The sequence below is a fragment of the Trichechus manatus genome, unplaced genomic scaffold (genome assembly GCF_000243295.1).
Source record: "Trichechus manatus latirostris isolate Lorelei unplaced genomic scaffold, TriManLat1.0 scaffold00036, whole genome shotgun sequence".
In the NCBI taxonomy this organism is placed as follows: domain Eukaryota; kingdom Metazoa; phylum Chordata; class Mammalia; order Sirenia; family Trichechidae; genus Trichechus; species Trichechus manatus.
Window position 1 is genome coordinate 6,660,231 of NW_004443972.1, and position 19,678 is coordinate 6,679,908.

At 39.5% G+C, this 19,678-nt stretch overlaps 1 protein-coding gene across 1 annotated transcript in view; it reads right to left on the reverse strand.

Annotated features, from left to right (window-relative positions):
* NEB (nebulin) overlaps positions 1 to 19,678 on the reverse strand; it is a 249,118-nt gene that overhangs the window by 62,731 nt on the left and 166,709 nt on the right. The window contains exons 87-107 of the mRNA XM_004375379.2: positions 18,691 to 18,795; positions 18,476 to 18,580; positions 16,268 to 16,372; positions 15,362 to 15,469; positions 15,146 to 15,259; positions 14,489 to 14,686; positions 14,020 to 14,124; positions 13,254 to 13,358; positions 13,044 to 13,148; positions 11,508 to 11,615; positions 9,291 to 9,404; positions 8,749 to 8,946; positions 7,695 to 7,799; positions 6,942 to 7,046; positions 5,696 to 5,803; positions 4,498 to 4,605; positions 3,189 to 3,296; positions 2,517 to 2,621; positions 2,312 to 2,416; positions 1,121 to 1,219; positions 653 to 763 (exon numbers count right to left, since the gene is read on the reverse strand). Coding sequence (XP_004375436.1) covers positions 653 to 763; positions 1,121 to 1,219; positions 2,312 to 2,416; positions 2,517 to 2,621; positions 3,189 to 3,296; positions 4,498 to 4,605; positions 5,696 to 5,803; positions 6,942 to 7,046; positions 7,695 to 7,799; positions 8,749 to 8,946; positions 9,291 to 9,404; positions 11,508 to 11,615; positions 13,044 to 13,148; positions 13,254 to 13,358; positions 14,020 to 14,124; positions 14,489 to 14,686; positions 15,146 to 15,259; positions 15,362 to 15,469; positions 16,268 to 16,372; positions 18,476 to 18,580; positions 18,691 to 18,795 — 2,424 coding nt within the window. The remainder of the gene's footprint in view (positions 1 to 652; positions 764 to 1,120; positions 1,220 to 2,311; positions 2,417 to 2,516; positions 2,622 to 3,188; positions 3,297 to 4,497; positions 4,606 to 5,695; positions 5,804 to 6,941; positions 7,047 to 7,694; positions 7,800 to 8,748; positions 8,947 to 9,290; positions 9,405 to 11,507; positions 11,616 to 13,043; positions 13,149 to 13,253; positions 13,359 to 14,019; positions 14,125 to 14,488; positions 14,687 to 15,145; positions 15,260 to 15,361; positions 15,470 to 16,267; positions 16,373 to 18,475; positions 18,581 to 18,690; positions 18,796 to 19,678) is intronic.

Sequence of the window (19,678 nt, forward strand, 5' to 3'; positions counted from 1 at the left end):
AATACGTACAAAATCCCAACAGGAAATGGAAGAAGAGAATTAGAGTCTCAGGCAATTCTAAACCCAGACAGCCACGAGAAGTAAAAGTATCTTAGAGATGAGAATAAGCACTGTAAGTTACCAAACTTTTTTTTTCTTTGTAACTGGAGAAGAGACGTGAGGCCTCAGTGCCTGGTGGGCAGATGAAAATGAAACTACGGTAAGTAGTTTCAGATTTACTGAGTGGGCAGCAGGGAGCCATTGAAGACTTTCTAATCACTGCCATGATTAGGGTTCCTGATAGCAGGGCTTTATGAGAGAGTTTTAAAATAAGAAATTCAGTTTGGAGACTACAATAGCGTAGGGCAGAGGGGTTTTCTAATCTATAAAATCATGAATCATGTAACCTCTCAGCAACCCTAGTCATGGGTAAGACAAGTATCAGTATCCTCATTTTGCTAGAAGGGGACAAAATAGGTAAACTGAGGCAACGAGGGGCCAGTTGACTTGCTTAGATATGGTGACCACACCAGTTTAGGGCAGAGGGGAGATATATCACTTGCTGTAGTTGCTTGAGAAATGATGACTAGAGGAATGAAAAACCTTTTTTTGGGTAATTCAGCCTGTCTTAGTCAAGTCGGCTCACTTGTCGTGGCAGGTAAAGCGTCCTTACCTCACTCAGATGTGTCTTCAGTTCCTGCACTTTTCTGTATTCTGGTGTGTCAAGCACCACTTTGTATTTGTCGCGCATCTTTCTTGCTTTATCAGTGTACACGTAATTAGACTAAAAACAACAACAACAATAATAGAAATAGAAGATGATGAGTCATTTAGGTGATTGTGCCTCATGGGCACATATTTTCTTTCAAATGGTTGGCGTGTACATGCTGAGCAACCCTCCCTGTGTCCTGGGTGTCTTTCCAGGCAGCAACAAAAGCAACTGTCATTTAATTAAACTTATTCCTTTTACAGGAAGCACAGATCATCTTGACTGGGTCATGATCAGCTCAGGAGGGTTAATGGGAGGTGCTCCCCTAAAGCAACTGCAGGTACAGAGTCTTCTTGCCAAGCACTCTGCAGCTGGTGATGGGGTGTATGGGTCACCGTAGAGGTACTGCGGGCTCTGAAGATGTACACTCACCCACAGCTTCCGCAGGTGCCGGGAACGGACCATGTCGGGAGTGTCGTACAGGAAGCAGCCCAGGCCCCTTAAGACCTGCAAGTCCTCTTTGTATTTAATCTGTGGGGCAAAAACAGAAGTATGACTGGTCATGAGCAAAAGTAAATCAAGAAAAAAAAGAGTAGTGATACTTTTAAAAATGATTTATCTTTCATTTTGGTTCAACAAGTCCACCTTGTATTCTTAGTTTATTGTTGTTAGAACAAAACGCTGCCCAGCCCTGTGCCATCTTCATTACTGTTGCAATGTTCGAGTCCATTGCTTTGGCTATTGTGTCAATCTACATCACTGAATGTTTTCTTCCTTTTCACTGACCCTCTATTTTACCAACAATGATGTCCTTGTCTAGAGATTGGTCTTTCCTGATGATGTGTCCAAAGTAAGCAAGTCCAAGTCTCACCACCTTCGTTCATTTGCCCCCAAATAAATCATAGTGTTTTTCCATTTAAGTCTCTAACCCTGCACTGAGGAGAGAACACTGCTAATATTTTATTATTATATTGATGGGAGAAAAACTACAGAGTGAATTGAGGGGTGTTTTAGAAGAAATCATCCAAGGGGGATTAAGAAAAGACAGCAGTAGGAAGTTGCTAGAGGGGCTGGGGTTAGGGATGAAAAGGAAAAAGATACTAAACATGATGTGGTACAGAGGCCAATTAGAGAGCAAGGAGCTGGCAATGATTCAGTGTTGAATATAGAACAGTGGTCAGAGATTCTGTTATTTCCCAGCTGGTCCTCTTATTGCTATTTCCATAGCTTGTGACATGTGGGGTTCTGTTTTCCATGCTGGATCCCTGGGTGGTGCAAATGGTTAATAGGCTTGGCTGGTAACCAAAAGGTTGGCAGCTCGCATCCACCCAGAGGCACCTTGGAAGAAAGGCCTGGCAATCTTCTTCTAAAAAAGCAGCCACTGAAAACCCCATGGATCATGGTTCTACTCTGATGCACTGGGGTCGCTATGAGTAGGAATTGGCTCCATGGTAACTGGTTTTTTTGTTGCTGAACTATTTTATCCCCAAGATGTGCACCCAATTTGGAAGTACTCAGTGGAAAAAGGTGTTCAAAGAGCACTGGTCTGCTTAAATGCTAAAAGTGAGCCTGCGTCTTGATAAGGTGTGACCCCCACCAGAAAGATGCCGATGAAATGCTTACATCGCTAGTGATATCTCCCACGTAGCGGCAATGGAGCACTTGCGGTGTGTATGGCAAGGAGATCATGTGGCCCTGCATCTTGAAGAAGTCTGACTTGTAGATCAACTAAAAAAAAAATACCCAGAAATGCACACATTAGAGACCAGATGGTTGACAATCATCTCTGGGCTCCACAGTCTGCCCTTTCTGCAAAGGAAATACCCACCTCGCTGACAGCTTCTTGCGTCTTTTTGACCTGGCGGATTTCAGGCGTGTCAGGAGTTGTGTGAATCTTGTCCTTTAGTTTGTGGTACAACTCTCGGTACAGTCTCTACAATGGAGGAAAAATTATTGCAGTGATTTAGTGTAGGATAATCAGGGCATTTATTGACTAATCAACAATCAGATATTTTACATAAAGTGCCATGAAAGGAAAGATCGGAGATATGGAAAATGAATGAGATTAGGAGAAAGGAGGATACTTATTTTATTTACATGGAGAATCTGAGCACAAAGTCATCCACTTTCTATCAAATGGTGAATTAGCAGAATCAGATATACAAACCAATAGTTTATGTGAAACAAAGGGTCATAAGTCAGAATAAAATGCACCTTATTAAGGATTTTTGAATACAAATGTCAAAAGAAGGAATTTTTTTCTTTGGAAAAATTTTGCATCATAATCCATGGAACTGAGTCTAGAGACTCAATGGTATTACAAATTATAGAAAAACATTGCCAAAGGACATCAGTATCAAAATGGTGACAAAAAGACCCTCTTACTCCTTGCTGAGGTGTAAGTTTACAGCTGAGATACGATTAATTCTTAATGTCTTTCAAACAAAGCCATGGGCTTTGAAACTCAGTATTTCTCCCACAGAATTAGCATGCACAGTACCTCGCTGGTAACCTTGTTGACCCTCCGAACATAGACAAATGGAACATCATTGGGGCCAAGTGTATACCCATTTGCCTTGATGTGCTCATAAACTTCTTTGTACTTGAACTGTGAAAACAAAGACAGAACGAGATCAATGATTTATAAAAAAAGAGTAGCACTAAATTTCTCCAGCAGAAAAGAGGGGACAGTTCCATTTGAAAATTGCTCTCTAAGCTTTAGGTATAAGGAAAAGTCACTGATATAATTCCAGTATTAATCCAAGTCTTGAAAATTATTTGCTGGCTGATGAAGCCAGATGCAGAAAGGAATACAACTCATCTTTACTTAGATGAAATCTCTTTGTAGGCAGCTATGCAAAATGCAAGAAAAATCTGTGTTTTTAGCTCCAATGTGGCTAAGGAAATAAGAAATGCAAAGAAAGAAGAAGAAAATCTTTTTAAGTCTGATGAATGGCTTTATGGACAGATTAATAAAATGACATGTTGGATTATTAGACCCATGACTCTCTGCCATGAGAACCATATTATTGGGCTACAGTCAATTGGAGTCTGCCTGGCCGGCAGGTTTGATTTCCAGGCCTCTGAAGGGAAGCATGGAAGGGTGCGCTTACTCTTCAGAAGATGGCTAGTTTGTGAGTATATTCTGGAGAACAGGGTCACTGGGATAGCCGAAAGTTCTCTAGGCTTTGCCCACGGGGTAAATCCATCAAGTCCCAACGTGTCTTTTAAAAACTAGGGAAGGTTCGTATCAAAGCCAGCACCGGGTTAAGCTAGCAGTAGTGAGAGCCTATCTCTCCCTATGAACTGGGCCCAGAGGGTAAGTGATGAGTAAGTATCGGAGCCAGCAGCTAGGAAAGAAGTCCTTTCATTGAAAAGGAACACAAAGTGATGTTCTATGAAACACAGCAGAAGGAAGATGACAACTATTGTCGCGTATCAGTAGAGCATGTATAAAGTTGCTTTTCTGGTAAATAGTTTGGTATGGTTTGGCATGCTTCAATGTTAAGGCCAGCAGAAGTAGATGTGTCATGGCAGCCACGGGCCCTGAATCAAGGTAACTGGCCCATGCAGGTGCAATCCCATGAACATCCTATCCTAACTTACTGGGCTACCCAGGCACTGCTAAATTGTACAAACAAGCCAATTTCACAGCACCTCTAGAAAATATGCTATCTCCCTTCCTTCACTCCCATCGGCATGTCATGTTGGACATTCAGGGTGTGATTGGGAGGAACGAGAACAGGCTATAAATGAATATTAGCCACCTCCCCCCCCAACTCCATCTTAATGTGGAGGAGTCCACTTACATAACTGCTCATATATCGGATATCCTTGTTGTGTTTGAAGTGACGAGTATCGACTGGAAGCCTATATCCAGTGGGCAGGGAGTGCAGGCCAGGTCGTCGGTACAAATTCTGCCGGAATGAGGAAGAGTCAGTTAAATGACATTTGGTATCTAATAACTGACTGGAGTTAAACAAATCACATCTAGCGCATGTTAGGTTTTTTTTATCAGATAATTGATGTGTTTATGCTCACTGAATTGATTTCAGGAAGAAATTAAATAAGTTCTAAGAGTCATGAAGTGGATTAGACTACTCTTAACCTACTGTTTTAGAAAAAGAGAGAAATTGGTGAAGGGGCTTGTAGAAAGTAATTCTTCTATGCTTTTGGACATATGCCCAGTGGACTGCATGGCATCTAGCAGGAATTTGGGAAAAGTAGAGAAAACAGGCAGCCAAATGCCACCTCTGTCCTTAATCACAGCCTTAGGTGATGTTTAAGATATCATCAATCTCTGAGACAGTCATAATTACATAAGCACATCTTTGGAACACCCCCACCCCGTATATACACATCAACACAATGTCTTGACACCAGGCTATGGAAAGGCCACGATGCTCATATTCATGGCAAGATGAGGCAGGAGCCTCTGTCTGTAATCTTGAATACTCTGTCTTCCAGGGGACAACAGGATTAAGAACAGTATTGAAAATATTAAAAAACCAGATTACTTTTTAACATTCAAGATAGGAAAGTAACATTACAAGAGACCCAAACAGCACCCTCAGCTAATACAGAATACGATACTAAATATGTGGGTTGAGTCCAGGTTCTTTCTCTTCTGAATTCTAACAGCAAATTCCAGCTTTATTTCTTATTGTTAGCAGCCTTTTATGATTATATGCCCTGTCTTTCCCAACTTGATTTTAAGCTTTTTGAGAGCAGAGTTAGTAGATTCGCTCTCCTCTTTGTTAACCTGCAAATATCGCTCAAAAAAAGCTTATTACTTGCTTAATTGCTTGCTGGGAGGACCCTGCCAGCCAAGAGGGAAGACAGTCTATGCTCTGTTTTTTTGTTTTTTTTTTTTCAACTCAGGTGAACAGAACAGCATTTACAAGGTCAACCTGAGAGGATGCCCAAGTCAGGGTCTCTTCTATAGATGCCAATGTCCTGGCCATCCTAGATTTCTACCAGGCACTCTGTTGAATTCTCACAGCTCACCTCACTCTGGAGCTTGTACGCATGCAGCGCACGGTCCAGATCCACAGTTTTAGTTGTTGGAGCCACTTTGCCTCTGACACTACGTACATAGTCATAGTGGTAGACAGCCTGGGTGGAGAGAGAAAAAGTGGACCGATTCAGACTGTGTCATCATTGTTAGAAAGCGCAAAGTAAATGGAAACTCAAGTTTCTCTTTAAAAAAACAAAAAATGGTAGCTGCTTCACTTTGCCTAGAAACTTTATCTCATGTACTATTGCGTCTTGTCCAATAGGCTCAGAGCTAGGGTGTGGACACCCACACTGAGAAGTAGGTGGAAGAGATGGCTCAGCTGTAGGAAGAGGAAGAGTGGGTATTTCACCACTAGACATTTCAAAATAACAGTTTTTTAATGTTCTAACTCACCAGTGGATCTAATATTTATTTATTAACCTGGGGGGTTAAAAAAAGAGCAGCCTGCCTGCTTTGTCTGCTCTGTGTCAGGCATTATTGTGGGTGTTTTTACATACATTTTCCCGTTTTACAGAGAAGGATGCTGAGGCTCAGAGAGATTAAGTGCTTTTCACAAGCCTCAAAGATTATATGATAGAGGCAGGATTTCAATCTACATCTCTAACTTCAGAGCCTAATTGCTTCTTATTCTACGATAATAACCAAAACCATAACCAGTTGCAGTTGAGTCCATTCTGACTTATGGTGACCTATGTGACGCAGAGTAGAACTGCGCTCCACAGGGTTTTCAATGGCTATAAACTTTTGGGAGCAGATCGCCAGGCTTTTTCTTCTCAGGCGCCTCTGGGTGGGTTTGAACTGCCAACCTGTTGGTTAGTAGCTGAGCGCTCAACCGTTTGTGCCACTCAGGGATCCCTATTCTACTATAGTTAGCTCTAATTTATTAGAAAGTCTAGATGGTGAGACATAAACTGTTGTTCATGATATAAGGGTAAAACAAACAACATTTGAAGCTTTAAAACACAAAGTATTTCATATATTTAGACCACTGATAATTCCACCCCAGGGCACCACTTGACCACATCAGGTTTTAGAAAATGAGTGCAGCATCTTAAATACTTTCTAGGGCATCAGCTCTGGTTTCCCGTTTAGAAAAAGCATGGCACTACCCAGCCTCTAGTTTTTGCCGCTTCTGCTTAAGTGGTGGCCTTTGTCTTTATTTCTGGACATGTCTTATCCACTATGTTTCCCTTCCAGCCAACACTGTCCAAAGCAACTTCCCCAGTGAGCACTTACATCACTTAGCTGTTTCCCGCTTTTGACAGCTTGGACGTAGACTGGCGTATCAGTGACCAATTTGTAGTTGTTTCTTGTTTTGTGTGCATGAGCTTTGTACGTTATCTGCCAAGAGAAAGAAAACAACGCTGTGTTGGGGCCATTCATTACACTAAAAATTACTGGTTTTCACCGGGGGCTTGGTTACACTTAACTTAAGGGATTTACATTCATCGGCACTCACTCAACAGACCAAGATGTGTCTGAATTTTATAACAATCAGACTAATCAGTGCTTACAGTCATATGGAGCTTCTAGAGTCTTCGCAACTGCTTTTCTAGGAAAGCTTAACTTTCTTAGTGAAATCTTGATTATAGCATTAATCAAGGATTTGCCTAGCAAATTTTCTCATTACAGATATGTCCTGTCTATAGCATCACAAGCTCCTAACAAATGAGATTTTCTTACAACGAGAAGTATGTGCTGTATTTCCCAAAATAATCCAAAAGGCAGGGAGTAGAGCCAGGGACACCTTCTTTACCAGAGGACAATGCTACAATTTGACTACATTGTTTAAGAGGAATGCTGTATGCATTCTTGAGAAATGGCAGCTCTCTGTTCCTTAGAGTCTTTCTCCACCCCAGAAATCCTCAACACCACTTACGCCACATTTAACAAGCTAATCTGTGACAATGTCTCTACTTTACATACTCTTCCCTTGGGTCCAAACTCCATAGAGATGGAAATATTCTTAAAAAACAAAGGCAAACTCACATCGTTGCGCAGATCATAAGCGTGTTTGGCATGGAGAATTTCAGGAGTGTCCCAGACATAGCAACCGATGCCTTTCAGCCAAGTAAGGTCATCCTTGTATACAATCTAGAGGGTTTCAATAGAAATGATTAAAAAAAAACTAACGATAATTTTAACACTACAAACAGACATACTCTGGTACAGCCACTGTGGAGGACAGTTCAGCAGTTCCTCAAGAAGGTAAACATAAAACTACCATATGACCCAGCAATCCCAATCCTAGGTATATACCCAGAAGAAGTGAAGGCAAGAATGCATACAGAAACCTGCACACCAAGGTCCACTGCAACACTTTTCACAATAGTCAAAAGGTGGAAACAACCAAAATGTCCACCAACAGATGAATGGATAAATGAGATGTGGTACATGCACACAATGGAATACTACTAAGCCATAAAGAGCAATGAAATCCTGATGTGTGCCACAACATGGATGAACCTTGAAAACATCATGCTGAGTGAAATAAATTGTAAAAGGACAAGTATTATATGATCTCACTTACATCTAACAAGCAAACACACAGAAACCAAAGATTATTAGTGGTTATTAGAGGTGGGAGTGAGGGGGGAAAGATAAGTTTTTGCTTAGGGGACAGTGAGTTTATCTAAATGGTGGTAGAATGATTTGGATGGAAAAGGATAGGGAGAATGGCTGCACGACTTGAAGAATGCAATCGATGTCACTGAACTGTACATGTAGAAATTGTTGAGATGGTGTATGTTTTGTTATGTATATTTTCACCACAATAAAATTAGAAAACAAAAACATTGGCACACACTGGACACAGGGTGACTTTGTGGAATGAAAAGGAAAAAGCATCAAGTAACCAGGTCTTGGGGATTACAGTAGCATTGGCACACAAAGCCCAGCTTGCAGAGACAGCTCCCAAGTCAAGCTAGACCCATGGAAATGCATGAAAGCAGTACTGAAAGAAGGCTGCAGTGAAGAAACAGGTAAGTCTGCTTTTTTTTCTGGGTAGTTAGAAGACTAAACCTTTCATAAGCAATGGGCTTACTTCACTAATCTGATCTGTGACTTTCCGGACGTGGCTATTGACTTGCAAGTCGGGGTGGCAAATCCAATCATGGAGGTGTAGGCGGTAATCAATCTCACTGACTTTCTTCTGAGTATCCTTAGCAGTAACCATCTCCACCATGTCGGGCACAGTGTGGATTTTCATCTTGTTCTTTTCATAAACTGATCTGTACAGACGCTGTGGAGTTAAAGTAGTATGCCCATTATACAGGAAAGTGTGCGAGCCATCACCGTAATGTGTGCCTTTCCCGTACGTCATAGAAGTCAGCATAACCAAGCTTCAGCAATCAGCAACTTACCCTTGGGAGCAGGGCAGGGCCTGGAATTTCCTAATACTTTCTATCGATTCATACCATGGGAAATTAAAAAAAAAAGCAGCATGGGCTAAAATAACACTTGGCTGCTTCACATATGCACAATCAGTGCCATGTGTATTGCTTACTAGAAAACATCCTGGTTTCTAATATGTGGATGTTTCATCTGACTTCAATTTGATTTCATAAGGCCTTTGGGATTACTTACATCGATGTTTAGCTTGCCAACTCGGAGGCATCGAGCTGTGTTCGGATCATCGTCAACACTTTTTGGTAAACTATAAAGAGCTTTGAACTTTTCGTACTCTTCCCGATATTTGATCTACAGAGAACAAGTACAAAGAAACATAGCTTTGGAGAGTAATGGACTGGTATTGTTCAAAGAGTATGAGATTTAACCGAAAGGTCCCCCCTCTGAGATCCAGCCGACTCGGGGTCACCACGTCTCTGAACTTGTTTCCTCGTCTGTGCAGACAAGTGTAACACTAGTAGGCACTTGTACCTGCAACAGGGTTATTGAAACTACTTCTGAAACTGCAAAGTACTATAAAACTTTAGTTACTACCATTAAAACTCCTATACCAATACTAGTACTGTACTGCTATTACTACTAATTCATTTAAAGTTATGGAATTTAAAAAAAAATCTCTTTTGTAATAATGGCATATTTTTCTTAATACCATCAGTGAAAGCTTAAAAATGCACTCTAGACTTTCTTTGTTTTAATAATTGATTAACCTGATACTTAAGAGACATATTTCTTGAATTTCACTTTCTACAAGGTTTCTAAAAAATACAGCCTAATCAACTTCTATGGGAAAACTAACTTTTAGGCATTCATACTTAGCTCACAAGCCATTCTGGCTTATTAATTAATGCTCCATGATTACCTGAACTAGGTGGTAAGGCCCCTACAGAGAATAAGATCCAATCTCAATTCTCTCACAACTTAGAGGCCTACTTAGTAAAAAAGAGGAGATAGGAGTATTTGTGTCAGAATTCTAGCAAAGCCCTTTATTGACTGAAGGCCAACTAAAACACCTGTCAAAATTTTCCAGAACATTAGTTCACGTGCTTCTTACATCTTATCTATTCCTTAGCTATAATGAACATAGCATTCAAAGACATTTTTTTCTTTTTAAACTAAGGTTGGAATCATTCTTTTCAAGGATTAATTTCTTTATGTCCCTCCTTGTTTCAAGAACAATTTGCAAAGACTCCTGCCTCTGTAACTTTTTTTCATGACTAAAAGAAAACACCTCTGCTAGGTTTTCTAAATCCTACCTACAAAACTTCTCTTCCCAAACGAAAAGTTTACTCTTTTGTGCTAGTTCATTTTTAGTCTTACAAATGGAATGGGGTCTGAACAAAAACATATATACTAATTTTTCCTTCAAAAAATTCAGATTAATTCCATATATTGTCCAAAGAGATCTTTTTCTAAAATGTGCATTTCTAGGCCCGTTAGAGGGTAGTAAAATCAATCACTGGGTCACTAGCATTTAAATGAATGGAATAGAATTTAAATGATCATAACGCACTGTCTATAGTGAAAAGGTAAACGTTCTTCTGTGTAACATTTACGTCAGTGAGAATTCATGTAAATTTCAATTGTGTATATATGTGTGTGGGTTGTCTTAGACAATATAAAATAAATTTCTTACAGTGGATCATGGTCAAGAAAAGCTTGAGAAATACTGGCCTCAAGTGTTCTATAAAATATTCAAAATTAAGAGGTGTAATTCTCTAAAGTTTCTGAAAGAGAACTGAGATTATTAGAACTTTGATGAAGGTTACAAGAATTTTATAATAATGAGTTTTACTTAAGAACATTTTAGGCACAAAAGGTCAGAGGTCATAAGACTTTATATCATATTTAAACAGCGTATGTGATTTACTTGTTTGTTTTTTACAATTATGTTTATACCTAAGAAAAGTTCTACCTTATAAAAGTAGAACTCTAAAAGGTTATAAAATTTTGTATTTAATGGTTATAAAAACAATTATTCAATCATTTATTTGGGGATGGTATAATAACTGGTTATGACATTTACTGGTTTATTTTTGCCAAAAAGCTCGCATAATTCTATTGAAAAAGAAGCTATTTTGAACAATATATTATGTCATCTGGCTACTCTCACTTCTGGCTAAAACAGAGACTATCCCTATTATTTACAGGCAGACAGCCTAAAAGGTCACATCTGTGTCCTTATTGTTAGTGTTTGGGAGTTTTCTCTGGACTGCTGTGCCTTTGAGAAGAAGCAACAAATGCACAAACTCTGTGAGGACTGAACATCTAGAATTATTTTCTGGGATACGAGATATTCATATAGTCAGCATAGGAATCAACCAGAATAGTTCTGGAAGTGGAGAGCAGGGAAGGGCAGGAGGGGTGGGAACACTGCCATGTTTGTTCTTGACTTACATTGCTGGCCAGATGCTTCTGGTTCTTGGCGTGTGTCAGGGACATGGTGCTGGTAGGCAGAACGTAGCTGATGGCTTTTACTTTATCCCAGGCCTCCTTGTACAGGTTCTGTAAGGATTAAAAATCTTCGGGTTAATATGGGAAAATTGATTCTGATTAGCTTCTGAATAGAGGACCTTTCCTTTCTCTGTTTCTGTCCTTCTCAGACACTTCTACCAACCTCCAGATCTTCTCACTCTGTAGGATCCAAGTACACCTAAAAAAATAACTGGTTTAACACCACGACCATAATTTCTTAGTCTGTTATTTTGTTTCCTACCATAGCAATTACCACAGTCTGCCAGTTATAAGAATAAAATGAACATCCACGAACTCAAACCGATTTAAATAAATAATCAAAATAAATAAATAAATAATTAAATAGTGGAGAAGGGACAGCTCTTCCTTAGAGAAGAATTCCAATTAATAAGTGTAGAAGGAATGAGGGAAACAGAAAATCACTGTTAGGCATACACCACAGAAATGATTGTTACAAGCAAGATCCACTTTTGGATGCTGAAATATGTGGGAGACAGTTTGAGGGGAAATAGGATATTTGCATGATCTCAAAGTATCTCTCCCAAGTTATTTTTTAATAGCAAAGGGAAAAACAGTAACTTTACAGTGGAGACACCCGGCAGATGCTAACTTAGCCAAGTGATCATGGTTAACATCACCAGTTATTACCATCATATACCATCTGATATGATACACCTAGAAGGGCATATCAGCTCTCTGTTATTCTTGCCAAAAATGCATAACTGAAATCTAATTATGAGAAAACACCTGATAAGACCCAGTGGAGGGACTTTATAAAAAATAAATGGTAAATATTCTTCAAAACTGTCAAGATCCTAAAAGATAAGGAAACAGAGAAATTATCACAGATGGAGGAGACTAAGGAGACACGGCAGCTAAATGCAGTGTGGGATCATGAATTGGTTCCTGGAACAGAAAAAGAATATTAATGGAAAAACTGGTGAAATACAGGCAGAATATGTAATTTAGTTAATAGCATTGTAACAATGATAATTTCTTAGTTTTGCTAATTGTACTATGGAGAAGATGGGTGGTGGATATCTGAGAAATCGCTGTACTATTTTTGCAAATTTTCTGTAAGTGTAAAGTAAAAGATTTAAAAATGTTTGTTGAATTAACCAATTCAGAGGAGGAAAAAGAGATTGCCTTTATTGGGGCCCCTGACCATTGGAGAAGCCAGAAAATGACAAATTCAGGGTCAACAAAGAAAAGCTTCAATGGTATTTGCCCACAATAAGGAACAAGTATCTGAGTTTGTAGCAAGTGCACGAAATAGTGCAATATTCAAATAGGGGCTTATTTAATTGTAATGAGGATTTGTGAGGCAAAGTAGGAACTTGAAGGTCAATGATAAAATCTGGAAAACCTTTGGGACAGGGTGCCTATCCATTTTATTCTCTTATTATTTCTGAAGGAGGAAAACTTGGTCCAAATATAAGAGAAACAAACTCAACTTACACTGCTATACAGACTCTTCAGATTCTTGGTTCTGTCATAATCCACTGTTTCTAGAACTGTTGTATATTTGTCCTTAATCTGATGATAATTTTCTTTATATTTCACCTACACACACAAAAAAAGGGGGGGGGGGGTTATTCATTGTTGTTTGAAACTATATAAAGAGAAGAAATGGCTTGTCCCTGGAAGAGAAGAACAAGGAAAACTCACCTCACTGGCATTAATGCCACTTTGAAGAGCAGTCACATAAAGTGGTGTATCTGTGACCATGTTATAGTTTTGTAGGTTTTCTTTACCTGCTGCTGTGTATTGTAGCTGCAAAGAAAAACAAAAGTCACCAAAAATGGTAAAATACTGGTCTGTCATCAGCTTCAACAGTTTTTGCCAATTCATGTGCCTTTATTTATTTTTAGGTTTCTGCTTTAATTGTAAAAAAAGAGGCTTCCACTCTATTGTCCTGCAGACTTTATATGGCCACCAAAATTAATAGTCACTCTTGCCCAAGAGTGGGGTCTGCATCTTTGTCAGGTCTCTTCCCTCATTTTGTTGCTGTTTCCATGCCTATACTCCTCTTTGACAGCAGCTCTTCAATTTTGACTTTTCATTAGACCTGTCTTATTAGAACTGAACTATATTCTGGAAATTTTCCAGATATCCATTTTTTCCTTCAAAACTTATCTATGCTTTTACATCCTACTCTCTGCAAGTTAACCTGAAATAGGTATAGACTTGAGTGTAATTCACTATGAAACACCTCCCAGTTTTAAAACCTTTCCATTACAAACAACCAGTGCCTCAAACCTCAGGCCACCAGGAGAGGTTTGCTTGGGCAGGGGCCTTTGATTCCTTTGATCATGCACTATTACAGCAGCTTTCTCTGCTCAGGCACGGGGACAGCATGGCCATCAGCCCACTGGATGCAATATGGACTCTGGTGAACGATAGAAAGTCAGTCCTTCTGGGAAGATCAACTCACCTGACTCTGGAGGTCATATGCTTTCTTGGCATGCAGGATCTGGGGTGTATCCCAAACGTAGCATCCAATGCCTTTCAGCCAATTCAAGTCATCTTTATACACGTTCTGTAAGAAAGAGGGAAGAGCAAAAGCTGATAGGTACCAACTGTATTTACAATTGAGCATTTTTATAATTTCCTATTGACACTTGGTTGTGCTTATGCTTAATGGTCATGGGGTAGGCCTCTCAACAGCTAGAAGATGTTTAATGCCCAGCTTAGGAAGAGAGCAATACCTACATCTTAGTCTAGTGTCAAAAAGATTAAATACTTAACATAAGTGTCCTAAGGCTCAGAGGGGATTCTTACACCAAAAAGAGGTTATTCATGGCACTCTGTGTTGAAAAGAAGTAGAGTTCATGAATGTAAAGGCAATGGGAGCATAGAGGGCCAAGGCGATGTAATTAAGTCAAGCTGCGGAAAGGACATACATCACTCAAGTTCTCCTGGGCGTTTCGGACGCGTACAACGTTGGGCTCTTCTGGAAGAGATGTCCACTGATGAAAGTAGTGCCGATACTCCAGATCACTGAGGATGTACTGGCATTTTTTAGCCAGGACATGATTCATCATATCATTGGGGATATGAACATTTGCTTTGGTGTCCTCATAATGTCTTCTGTAGTTCAACTAAAGAACATTATTTTGTAAAGCCAAAAGTAAGAAAGGAATTAAAATGTAAATTATTCAGATCAATCTCTTTTATAGTCTCATTTCCAATATAGATCAGTATCTTTAGAACAGACTATAGTTTAAAAAAAAAGATATTTTACTATATTTTTCTTATTTTTTAATTTCCCCATCCATTTATAACACAGGGTAAATAATGAGCTTATGCTTTCTCCTTTTTCCAGATACAGAGCCCTCACTGTGTGTTTGGTAGTGAGGGAGGGAAGGAAAGGGAGGCAATATAGAGTCATCCAGAGGTGTACAAGGCTAGCTGGCAGGGGTGGGGGAAATCTTCACAAATGACTCATTCCTCACCACCTTCCCCCTCTGCTAATCTCGACCCACAAGGCAGACTATAAGTAGGCAGGCACACTAGTAACACTTAAGGTATTAAAAAAAAAAAGTGAATATTTTTCTCACCGCACTCCTCATTTGTTGGAAATCCAGACAGTGAACCACACCAGGGAACTCACTGATTTCTTTTCCAGCCAGGTAGTGGCCCTTCAACTTTTCATATGTCTCTTTGTATTTAAGCTGTGAAGTGGGTACAACATTAAGAGTCACTGGGGTTTTCTAACCAGCCCTTACTTCCCAATAAAGACTCTCAAACCTATGAGAGGAAAAAGTGATACTGACCTCACTATTTACATAGTCAGCATGCTTGGCTCCAACAATTGGAATATAGCGCTCATCCAAGGTATAGCCATAGGCCTTGGTTCCCTCCCATGCCCCCTTATACAGTATCTAGAACAAAGAAATTCATGTCAACAAAAATTTGCATTCAACTTCTTTCAGATACCACTAAAAAAAATTGGTAAAATATTTATGTTTAAGGAAAGGCTTAAATCTTTACTTACAGTCTTTTTTGTGTCTATCTAAGAACGGGGCAGAATGATTTGGGTTACTGAAATTAAATATGTAGACTCTGAGGCTTTTTACAACAGGATTTAACTATATTACAATTCTAATAAAAACGACGACAAATTTGCACCCAAGGAGAGAATCACCAAAGATTGCTCCCCATAGGGTGTGCACCTGCGTGCGCGCGCACACACACACACACAACCCATCATTTAAATTAGTGGGATTAAATTTTGGAGGACATGTCTTCTCTTTGTTGCCTGGAGATGCTTGTACATGATTGCTAAGAAGGACCAGCCTTTCCTCCCTTCTACCTGTTGGTAGTTGCTCAGTTCCAGAACTCTCTCAGCACTGTTTACATTATTATCTATTTACATGTATGTCTGTTTCCCTCACTGAAATATGAGCTCCTCAAGGGCATATCTCACTGTGCTTTAGCTCTTTGGAGCCTCATTCAGTGCCTGGCACATCACAGGAGCTCAAAAATTACCAGCTGAATAAACGCTACTCACGCTGAATAATACATTCCTTCTAAAAAAAAAAAAAAGACTAAATGCAATAAAAAATAAGATATCTTCTTATAAGTTCAGCTGTTCACAAAATCAGTCAAGAATGTGAATATTGACAAGAGCCTAAAACAAGGAACTGGGTTGTATGTATATCACATAAAATAGAACTTACAGTACTATAGAGTTTCCCCATGTCTTTGGAGTGGGAGATATGTGGCGTATCTGGAGAAAATATGTATTTGCCCTTGTCTCTATTAAATGTTTCTTTATATTTCACCTAAGGAGAGAAAACAAAACAAAGCAGAGCCTTTTGATTACTATAAATGCATATTTAAATTTTCATAGGACCTATCTAATAACATAATACTTAGTCTACACTTACACTTGATCTTAGTCAAAAGGCTGAGAAGCAATCAGTCTACATTTAGAGATAGAACTAACCAACTATCTGGTTGAATTTCAGTTCATTTTAGCTAATATAATAGAATAATTCAGACAAGAAAATAGATATTATCTAAAAGTGGCTATAGCATATCACCTGTTGTTGTTGTTAGGTGCCATCAAGTCAGTTCTGACTCATAGCGACCCTCTGTACCACAGAACAAAACACTGCCCGGTCCTGCACCATCCTCACGATTGTTGTTATGCTTGAGCCCATTGTTGCAGCCACTGTGTCCATCCATCTTGTCGAGGGTCTTTCTCTTTTTCAGTGACCCTCTAATTTACCAAGCATGATGTCCTTCTCCAGGGACTGATCCCTCCTAACATGTCTAAAGTATGTGATATGTAGTCTTGCCATCCTTGCTTCTAAGGAGCATTCTGGTTGTTTTTCTTCCAAGACAGATTTGTTCATTCTTTTGGCAGTCCATAGTATATTCAATATTCTTCATCAATACCACAATTCAAAGGCATCAATTCTTCTTTAGTCTTACTTATTGATCGTCCAGTTTTCACATGCATATGAGGTGATTGAAAACACTATGGCTTGGGTCAGGCGCCCCTTAGTCTTCAAGGTGACATCTTTGCTTTTCAACACTTTAAAGAGGACTTTTGCAGCAGATTTGCTCAATGCAATGTGTCATTTGATTTTTTGACTGCTGCTTCCATGAGTGTTGAATGTGGATCCAAGTAAAATGAAATCCTTGACAACTTTAATCTTTCTCTGTTTATCATGATGTTGCTTATTTGTCCAGTTGTGAGGATTTTTGTTTTCTTATGTTGAGGTGTTATCCATACTGAAGGCTGTGGTCTTTGATCTTCATCAGTAAGTGCTTCAAGTCCCCTTCATTTTCAGCAAGCAAGGTTGTGTCATCTGCATAACGCAGGTTGTTAATGTCTTCCTCCAATCATGATGCCCCATTCTTCTACCTGTAGTCCAGCTTCTTGGATTATTTGCTCAGAATACAAATTAAATACGCATGGTGAAAGAATACAGTCCTAACATATACCTTTCCTAACTTTAAACTACACAGTATCCCCTTGTTCTGTTCAAATGACTGCCTCTTGATCTATGTACAGGTTCCTCATGAGTACAATTAAGTGTTCTGGAATTCCCATTCTTCGAAATTTTATCCATAATTTGTTATGATCCACACAGTCAAATGCCTTTGCATAGTCAATAAAACACAGGTAAACAACTTTCTAGTATTCTCTGCTTTCAGCAAGGATGCATCTGACATCAGCAATGATATCCCTGGTTCCATGTCCTCTTCTAAATCTGGCTTGAATTTCTGGCATTCCCTGTCGATATACTGCTGCAGTCGCTTTTGAATGATCTTCAGCAAAATTTTACTTGTGTGTGATATTAGTGATACTGTTCGATAATTTTTGCATTCGGTTGATCACCTTTCTTGGGAATAAGCATAAATATGGATCTCTTCCAGTCGGTTGGCCAGGTAGCTGTCTTCCAAATGTACTGGCATAAACAAGTGAGCACTTCCAGCACTGCATCGTTTGTTGAAACATCTCAATTGGCATTCCATCAATTCTTGGAGCCTTGTTTTTCGCCAATGCCTTCAGTGCAGCCTGGACTTCTTCCTCCAGTACCATCGGTTCCTGATCATATGCTACCTCCTGAAATGGTTGAACATCCACCAATTCCTTTTGGTATAATGACTCTGTGTATTCCTTCCATCTTCCTTTGATACTTCCTGCATCGTTTAGTATTTTCCCCATAGAATCCTTCACTATTGCAACTCAAGGCTTGAATTTTTTCTTCAATTCACCTATAGTGACTTTTAAAATGCCCCAGCCCCCAAACATTATCATGTAATTTAACTACTCAATTTTCTTACAAATAATTATCAAGAATTAAGCAAATCCATTCAATGATAGACAACTCCCCAATCTATGTGCTTCCTCATTTGTAAAGCAAACTTACATCACTTTGATTGACTGAGTTAATCTTGGCCAAAACAATCTCTGGAGGATCCACCACACTTGTAAAATTAGGATAGTTGTCACGAGCATCTTTCTTATATTTTATCTGCAAAGAAATAGAGAAGATTACAACAGGTCAACCCCCACAGGTACCTACCTCCACATACAGGTAAGGAGGGCAGGTATTAGGTGAGAAAGAGAATAGGTTTTGCATACCTGATTCACCATTTCCTGGTTCTTAGTAACCCTCACATGGTCCACAGAATCCAGGGGCATCCAGCCAATGCCTCGGAGCCATTCCAGGTCAGCTTTGTAGATATTCTGAGAGCGGGAAGACAGATATGATGCAGGTATAAATGACTCAGGCACAGGATGACAGAGAGAAGATTAGAAAAAATGTTTTGGAAGCTTTTTAAGGATTTCTGTAGTGGCTTTTGTCTCATTCATTCAATCACGGTTTCCTTTGTTCACCTGAGCACTATTTCTTGAACCTGTTACTATGAACAAGGCATTGTACTAGGTGCTTTGAAGGAAAAGTATAAATAAGTATCTAGCAGTAGAGAGAAGTCCCTGGGTGCTGCAAACAGTTAACATGCTGGACTGCTAATCAAAATGTTGCAAGTTCGAGTCAGCGCGGAAGTGCCTTGGAAGAAAAGCTTGGCAATCTACTTCCAAATACAATCAGCCATTGAAAACCCTATGGAGCAAAGTTCTATTCTGACACACAGTGGGTCTTCATGTGTAGGACTTGACTCCACGACAACTTTTTTGTTGTTGTTGTTGTTTTTTTTCAGGAGTAGAGAGAAATCATTTACAAAGTGGAAAGTGGTTATGTGCTGTGAGAGCAAACCAGTAAAGTGCTGTGTGAGTTAAGGGAAGGAGCTGCTATTTTCCATTGTGGGCATAAGAAATGGGTTTATCAAGGAGGTTGTATTTTTAGATGGATTTGAAATATTTAGTTATGGGGAAATATGTGGGCATTTATACTAAACAAAGTAAATTGCACAAGTAAATGGTCACGTAATTGTAGGGAAGGAGGAGGTATCTCCTCAGGGTAACCATACCTCTGCCTTCCCCTGTCCCAGCTCCTGGCTTCTCCTGGCCCAACCACACCAAATGAGGAGGAGGTGCTAACCTGATTGAAGTTCCACAACAGTCATTACGCTACAGCAACTACAGAGGTGGGATGTTCAAGTTCAGCACC